This window comes from Nothoprocta perdicaria, unplaced genomic scaffold, assembly GCF_003342845.1.
Source record: "Nothoprocta perdicaria isolate Ctin4 unplaced genomic scaffold, notPer1 scaffold_9, whole genome shotgun sequence".
NCBI classification, from domain to species: Eukaryota; Metazoa; Chordata; class Aves; order Tinamiformes; family Tinamidae; genus Nothoprocta; species Nothoprocta perdicaria.
In genome coordinates, this window is record NW_020456198.1 from 3,747,233 (window position 1) to 3,755,733 (window position 8,501).

The 8,501-nt window shown below is 45.3% G+C and overlaps 1 protein-coding gene across 1 annotated transcript in view; it reads left to right on the forward strand.

Annotated features, from left to right (window-relative positions):
• ADAMTS9 (ADAM metallopeptidase with thrombospondin type 1 motif 9) overlaps positions 1 to 8,282 on the forward strand; it is a 66,210-nt gene extending 57,928 nt beyond the window's left edge. Inside the window, exons 33-40 of the mRNA XM_026052519.1 lie at positions 1,012 to 1,144; positions 1,344 to 1,438; positions 1,602 to 1,696; positions 1,792 to 1,925; positions 3,637 to 3,728; positions 5,033 to 5,137; positions 6,946 to 7,040; positions 7,454 to 8,282. Coding sequence (XP_025908304.1) covers positions 1,012 to 1,144; positions 1,344 to 1,438; positions 1,602 to 1,696; positions 1,792 to 1,925; positions 3,637 to 3,728; positions 5,033 to 5,137; positions 6,946 to 7,035 — 744 coding nt within the window. The 3' untranslated portion in view covers positions 7,036 to 7,040; positions 7,454 to 8,282. The remainder of the gene's footprint in view (positions 1 to 1,011; positions 1,145 to 1,343; positions 1,439 to 1,601; positions 1,697 to 1,791; positions 1,926 to 3,636; positions 3,729 to 5,032; positions 5,138 to 6,945; positions 7,041 to 7,453) is intronic.
• The last annotated feature ends 219 nt before the right edge of the window (positions 8,283 to 8,501 follow it).

Consider the following 8,501-nt stretch of genomic DNA (forward strand, 5'->3'; position numbering starts at 1 on the left):
TCCTTCCTCTCTTTCCTTCTTGCAAATACTGGTACAGGGAAGGTGAAAACTAAGCCTTTCTGTTAAAGTTATTTGTGCGAAGCTATTCCCAGGGCCTGAACTACAAGATCAGATTTTAGTTAAAGCTATAACATTTCACATCTTTGAGCTCCAACATCCTTTGAAATGCAGCGTTTCTCCCATAAATTTGATTTATTAACGCAGTTCAAGTATTGGTAGGAATTTGTCAGACTTTTACAAGGCACCAAGGGTCAAGTCGAGCAAAATGTAGTGCAAGGTGTTGTAGCAAGCGGTGGAGCTGTTTGAAACATAAGTTCCTCCTGCCCGTAGGAAATCTCAGGTTCTTACCGTGAGCTGGGGCGGAGAAGTTACAGCAAGAGGCTCTATTTCCATGAACTGGCATTGCCCCCTGCCATATTTCAAGGTAAAATTTCCAACAGGACCTCATTAACAAAACCTCCTTGAGAGGGGTATCCTTTTCAGAGAGCAAGTTCTTTCTCCGAGCTTTGGGCTCCTGAAGGTATCAGTGACCAAGTGCCATGACCCTTCTCATCTCTGATTTTCAAAGGAGTTTAACTAGAGTTACCATCACCTTTGAAGGGCAAATATAGAGCTCTTGCTTTGCTCCTTTGTTAAGATTTTTGGATGTGGGACTCGGAGAGAGTAGATGCCAGGCTGCAACCTGAACCGATGAATAATAGCTCGTCATGCACTAAGGTCAATTTTGTGCTTCTCAAGAGGTGCATCTTCTTTTTCATGGTGGTCTAACATACTACCCTTAGGAAGAGTTGGTTTTTTAGCTTTGATTACTGAAAGAACAAGTCACAGAGGACTACTAAGATGCCTCTTGGAGATATCTGTGTTCATCCTGCTTTAGGATGAACATTTTTGCTTGACCAAAAGCTTTGTTGTACCTTTAGTACAACAGAAACCATCTCTGTGTGTTTTTTTCTGGAACAGAGCCCATCAAGGCCTGGGGCAAAACCTGAATCCCAAGTGTTTATCTTGCAGTGCTCCGTGACCTGCGGTGTTGGAGTCATGCACCGCTCAGTGCAGTGCTTGACCAATGATGACCAGGCCAGTAGCTTGTGCCACACAGATCTGAAACCTGAGGAAAGGAGGACGTGCCACAACGTACACGACTGTAAGTCTGGAGATTTGCACCTTCCCTTGTGGGTTGAGTGTTTGCTGAACTCCCAGAGATGTGGGACTGGCAGTGGGACCCATGCAACAGCACTAGAGCACTTGGAGGAAAATTCCTATAAAGAAACATGCTATTCGGGAAGAATTCACAGAAGAAATTTTGATATACAGCTGCTCTGTGTATTTCTCTTCACTTTCAGGTGAATTACCGAGGAGCTGCAAAGACGTTAAAAATCTCAAAGGTGTCACTGAGGATGGTGAATATTTCCTTCAAGTGAAAGGCAAGACATTAAAGGTGTGTTTTTTGACAGTGGATTGATAGTTTATGCATTTCCTGGCGGTGCAAGAGGCCCCTGCGTGTGCTCTTTACCTCCCCCTTCACCCTGTCTACCCTCAGTTTTCAAGGCCATCCTTTGGCACGCAATGCATGACCAAACCGTGACTTGTCTCTTGTTCAGGTCTATTGTTCTGGGATGCAGACGGACAGTCCGAAGGAGTACGTGACTCTCGTGCACGGGGACGCAGAGAATTTTTCGGAAGTGTATGGATACAGGTAAGAAATCCTGTAATTCCCACCCTCGTGGGGCTTTGCTTTGCCATGGCAAGGTTGTTTCTGTCATGCATAGGAAGGGTTTTCTTTCAATTCAGGTTACATAACCCAACCGAGTGTCCGTATAACGGGAGCCGGCGCGAAGACTGCCAGTGTAGGAAAGATTACACAGCAGCTGGGTTTTCCACCTTCAGCAAAGTAAGGCTGGACCTGAACACTATGCAAATAATAAGTGAGTAAACACAGGGCCTCACCATTAAAAAAAAAAATGTTTATTTTACACAAATCTAGTTGTAACTGCAAGCCAACAGAAGCGGTTTAGGAAGCCATGTGCCTGAGCTCTCCTGTTGCAGAGCTGCTTTCCAACTCGGCCACTGGTTTGGTGCTTCATGCCTAGAGAGGATAACTTGCATAAATCAGAAATGCTGTTGCTATTGCTCCTTAATACAGGGAAAAAAAGTTATGACAGTTGCTGTTGCACTTGTTATGCAGAATGAATATTAGTGCATAATAATTTATGTGCTCCCAGCGGATGAGTTGATTTTGGGAAGGATTTTGTTTCATTTAGTGACCTGTTTTCAGACCTGTCTCAAGCATAACCAGGGAGGAGCAGCCCCCCATTTTGCACAGAGCTGTATCACCAGGTGCCACCTCTGGGACTGGGGACACTGATTCTGGCTGGTGCTAGCATTGGTGCTGCTGAGACTGTTAACCAAATGTGAAGGACAGAGGAACCTATTTTTGCCATTTTTTTCCAAAATGTGGACTTTGCATTGGGAAAAAAAAATGGAGAAAGCAGAGCAGACTTCAGCTTTGCAATGTAAGTCATTAGCCTGTAGCTCTCACTAGCATTGATGCAAGCTGGGAGCATCTCCCCAACCCCAGGAGGAAGCAGCAGCATGCATTCCGGATAGAGTATTGATCACTTCAGCGATTTCCAGCAAGTGACTTAAATATACAACATACCGCAGTGGAGATTTTTTTAACCTCTTATAAAGTGACTCTTTATCCCATAGTTGCCTCTTGCCCTGTTCACAAGACACGAGACCTCCCAGGCTATTAATCTGCAAAAAGCTACTAACAGCCTGTAAATGCTCCACTGGAAAGATCCCAAGGGAACCACCCCCGGGGGAATTTGATACCACCTCTCTTTGCATTTCAAAAGGAGCTGGGCACCTACCTCTGTCAGGCAGAGCTATCTCAAATCCCCATCTAAATGAGTCTCTTAAGAGCCATCCAGAGCAAAATACCCGAAGTCCCTTTGAAACTCAGTCTCCTTGTTGACTGGGACATAGAGACCGCAGGTCTAGGAGCAGATGGGGAACAGCTTTTGAGACAGAGTTTTGGTTTTGTTTAGAAGGAAGATTTAGCAAGTCCCCCGTCCTTTTTGTATGTGGTTGGTTCAAATCACTGGGAAGTTTTCTGATAGAACAATATAACCCAAATCATGGGTTTTATCATATGTTCTGATAGAACAATATAACCCAAATCTAGTTTTGTTGTTATTTATACCTAGGCTCTACCTTGCTGCTGTACCTACATAGACCTGTGCATGTGAGCACATGAGTGTCCCATTAAACTCAGTGAGACTTCTCACCTGCCAACAGACACATGCGTGATGATTTCAGGGTTTAATACTAAAAACCCAGCAGATGAGTCTCCTTCTTTGGAGATCTTTAAAACCCGCTTGGATGCAGCCCTGTGCCACGTGCTCTAGGTGACCCTGCGTGAGCAGGGGGGTTGGACTCGATGACCTCTGAGGTCCCTTCCAACCTTCAGCATTCTATGATTCTATGCATTCTATGAGATCTTAACCCTCAAGAGCAATGTATGAAACCAGCTCTAGTGAATTTAGGCATTAGTGAAAAAGCGCGTTTACATTTTTTTCGTCTCTCTCTCCCTGAATCTTCCTTTCCTCTTTATTGACCAACTCTTTTCCACAGCGACTGACTTGCAGTTTGCACGGACACATGACGGACGACCTGTTCCTTATGCCACTGCTGGGGACTGCTACAGCGCAGCCAAATGCCCACAGGTATCTGACGATAGCGTTTCTTAGGAATTGCTGCTGTTTATTATATCCAGCCCTCTATTAATTACTCCTGATCACATCAGCCTGACTCTAGTGAGTGTCACATTCTCATCTTAGCTGTCTGAATTTTTTTGTCTGTATGGAAATTGCTTTCCAACCCAGTAAGAAAATACTGAGTAATTACCGGGCAACTAGTGGGACTTGCAAAAAGATCTTCCTCAGTGTCTCAGCAGATTAGAAGCAGTAGGGACAGGACAGCTTTTCGTAGGGACAGGCACTGTTCGTATGGCCTAGGAAACGCTGTGGTAACCATCCAGCTAGCCCAGTTGCTTTGAAGAAATGTACCTATCACAGCAACACACCATAGAGGGCAAATGTCTCCATCTCCCCCATCCTTTTGCAGCCGGCACAACTCTCTACAGCTCAGCAGCTTCGGGATTGACTTACCTTGGGAAGGCTCATGCATGTCAATATGTGTCTGCATGACCAGTTTGCTCCTGGCTGAAAATCAGCCTTCCCCAGGCAGCAAGAGCATGAAGCTGAGGGTCGCTGCAGCATCTGTCTGGCCATGGTGGTCTCTAGGTCAGCCTAGGACTATGGCCAAAGGATCCCTTGTCTTGTGTGGAAACGGGCATCATGACACAGGAGGGATAGGAGCAAGGAGGGAGGCTTTGGGGAGGATCTGCATTGGATACAGGCACAACCCTTCCTTTTTTTTTCCATCCATTTTGTGCATTTTGCAAGCAAGAGCAAATAAAGTGAAGGGCCTTTTTAAAAAAAGAAAGAAAAAGAGAATTTTGATTTTATTGAAGCTACTATTCATAAAATAGCCACTGTTTACTAAATAAATAAATGAAATAAAGCCCAGTGGAAAACCAGGACAAGCGTGCCCTCTCCAGGTGAGGAGGGAGAAAGGAGAGCCGAGGGACTGTCCTCAGCAGCTGCTGGAGCATCAGGCACCACAGCCCGCCATGGGAAAGCCAAGGATGCCCTCAGCTGGCAGAGCGAGAAAAAGCAGTGGAAAACCTAGGGGAAAAAAAAAAAAAAAAAAAAAAAGGCACTAAAATCTGGAGAAAAAAGCCCCTCCTTCCCTGCAGCCACAAACGAGAAGAAATTCCTAGCACGAGCCATGCTGCGATTTGTACAATAGTTGCTAACCGCTCTCAGAGCTATGGAAAATTGCAAGTTTTGCCCATGAGATTGTGTTGGAAAAGCGACACGGCGACGAGCTGTAGCGAGGCTGCGCGCCGTGCCCGAAGGCTGGACACTTGGGAGATAATCAGGCTTTTCTGCTTGTTTTTTTTTAGGGTCGCTTCAGCATCAACCTGTACGGAACGGGCCTGTCGCTAACAGGAATGGCCAAGTGGCTCTCGCAAGGGAATTACGCAGTGTCGGAGATTCAGAAATCCCCCGTAAGTTTTAGTTCTGCGGGCAGTCAGACCTGCTGAAGGAAAGCCCCTAATTGCCGCCAGTCACGTTGTCTTTCATAGCAGCGTTCCTCTGAGTGCAGACCATTAAAAAAAAAAAAGAAAAGAAAAAAATCCAACATCCGACATGAGAAATGAAGTGTCACTCATAATTGTAGGCGAGGTGGGGGGTGACCCTGGCGGGTTTAACTCCATCTGAATTATTGCAGTTAATTAGTGAGCCTGCTTAACCGTGAAGCTGGAAACACTGAGTGCTGTGGGGCTGACATGTCTTTAATTAGTTGTCTGAGTTGCCCAGCAAGGAGCAGCGTGTGGGACTGGCAGCGTTGGCTGCATTTGGGTGCAGAATGGTCCCCAGAAAGCGAGCCACGAAGCACTGGGGTGGGCTGCGAGTTTACTTAAAAATGATGGGCAGGACTGAGCAAGACTACTCATCTTGCAAGAGAGGCTCTTAAGTGCCGAGTTGCACCAAAATATGACTAATAAAATACAAGGCACATGGGCCTTGCAGCTGAGCTGGTCTCATCTCATCTCCTTGCAAGAGGTCAAAGTCAACCACGTTTTTACAGGATCAGAGCGTATGAGGTCAGAAGGGACCTTTGAAGATCACCTAGTCAAGTAGCATCACCTGGAGCTCGTTGTCCAGGACCCAGTCCAGTGCTCTCCATCTCTCTGGGGAGTCCCTTGCCAATATGGGGCTCTTAAAAGGCTGTTTTCAGCGGAATTGAATGTCCCTGTTCAGATCATGCAGTGCTAAAAAATCCTCCCGTGCAGGTACATGAGGGACAGCAAGATGCCCCCCAGGCTACTTTTGGGAGGTGCTGTGCTCTTCCTCTCCCCTTCGGAAAGGAGAAGCCAGGGCAGCTGACTTGGGGCTGCAGCAGAGACAAGAGTGACACAAATACGGCTGTCAGAATTAAATTGAACCATAAGGGACAGGGAGTCTAGGAGATGACTCTTACCTTGATCACCCGGTGACATCTGTCAAGCGCTGCTCCACGGGTGTAATTGCTGGCAGGAGCAGGAGAAAGAAGAGAATGGCAAGAGGAGATGATAGCAGCCTGCTGCAATCACTGATCAATAGTGTCAAGGACAGCATGGAGTTCGTTTAGAAATAAATGCTTTGAGCGAGCTTGTCTTGCACTTAAGCCCAATTTCCCGGTAATTGAGGGTTGAATTCTCCTCAAGAAAACTGCAGAGAGGTGCCAAAAGGAAGGCCAGATGTAGATCTCACTTATGCCAGTATTAATCTTAGCGACTCAGAAGTGGAGCTATCCCATATTTGCCAGGCTCTCCTGGAAATGAGGCCAGCCCAGGCACTGCTCCAAGCTTTCCTTGGTCTCATTCTTCACTGGTTTTTCTCAGTGATGTCTTCAAATACCCTTTCCTTGCCCCGTCACATATAAGGTGCTGTTGTTGTCCAGATATGTTTTCTCCTGCAGAAGTCAATAACTAGTTACTCACTGCGGGGGCAAGTTGGAGAAGGTAGATGGATGCTCTGGAGTTATCACTTCAAAGGCCTTCTCCTTGAACGTGTTTCCATGTGATAAACCAGAAATGCCCTTTCTTATTTGTATTCACCATCTGACCTGATAGTATTAAATGCAATTACATTTGCATGCATTTAAATATAACCATGATTTTGTAATGGGTTTAGTGCATAATTTGTTTTCTTCCCAGGACATTTTCTATTAAAAACCCTGGCTAGAATAACCCATATCTGGACCTTTAGCAGCGTGGCCTTCCTGAGCTTTTACCCTGCTGTGAGATGTTATTTCTGATTTTGCCTGCAGGATGGTACCAAAGTAGTAGGAAAATGTGGCGGTTACTGTGGAAAATGTACTCCATCGTCCGGAACAGGCCTTGACGTTCAAGTGTTATAGCAATGGTAGGTTCCCAGATCGCTCTGAATTAGGGGAAGCCTTTGCAAGGATGTCCTGTGGGAGGAAGAGATGGGGCAATGTTTGCAGAAGTGTCTTATTTCCCCAAATGTGCTCATCTTTAGATCTAGAGTTTAGGTTCTTGAGCCTCACAGAAAGCCAATGGAGCAAGGATGGAGAAGCTCTTCAGGATCTGTGCCTTAAGCTTGTGGTTACTCGGGATTTTGTATAATACTCTCAAAAATAGTTTGCCCAAACACTTGTGCTGAACTACTAGGTGCTGCAGTGCCTTATGGAAATCTTTCCAGCACTCTGGTATCAAGGCAGGCAGCCTTATTCTCATTTCCATCTCAGTACCTAGGGGTTTTGAAGGCAAAGCTGATGATCTTCCTCTAATGGGCAGCTTGTCTCTGTTTTCCAGGTTCTCTGCAAGCTGAGATGGATGAAGGATAGCGATGCAATACCTCTGCCTTCCACTTTTTTTAAAAAAAAAATCTGTTTATGTGTGTATATAGATTGCATATTCTTAATGTACAGTATAATATTTATGTTTGGAATTATTTATTTTGATTTAATATTTTTGTACGTAAAATCATTATATTAAGGCTGCTTTTCCTATTTTTAATTTTTTATTGTTAAATCCTGCAGTCAAACCACTGCATTTTACGTACTCTACATTATATGTAGCATTATGACAAGTGATACTTTATTGTCACTGTATTCAGTTGTTTACTTTCAGTCAGTAATTTTCCTTCAGTTATGGGCTGCTTTGGCCCTTAACGGTGCTACACAATCTGCATAGGGGTATTTTTGGCATTTCAATCTGTCTTTGTGCAAGGAAAATAGACAAGATGTGCTTAAATCTTATTTTAGCGATCAGGCTGACAGCACTCGAGGAAAACACGACAATGAATACAGTGCTAGTTGCATTAGCAATCTTTATCTTTTAGGTATGTTTTGAGTTTCACATGACCTCTGTGGCCAGTGCTAAGAGTAACTGGTTTGGTGCTAACATGGTATTTATTAACGCTCTGTAGTTGTAGTTACTTAAATCCAGTGCCTTTACCAGCGAAAAGAGGAAGAAAGCAGAAAACAGGCAGCCCATTCCAATAAATACTTGGGAAAAGTTTCCCCACTTTGGAAAACTTATAAAAACAGATTGCAAAGTTGAACCCCTTTTTTTGTAAGGCTACTGAATGAAGTAGGGGAAATTTTGAGGGGGAAAAAGAACGGGGGAAAAAAGCAAAAGAGTGGATTTCTCTCCTAATTGCATGTGCCGCGGTGCTTCCAGGCTCCATCTGGAAGCGGGGGCACTAGCGCATCCGAGAGAGCCTGACGAGGCCATATGCTCACTGGGCTGCTCCGCATGGGAGTCGCTGCCAAATCCTGCCCAGGAGCCACTCGTGCTCCCCACCGCGTCCCCCGGGTTGGCAGTGGGGACCCCTGCAAGGACACGAGGGTGCCCGATG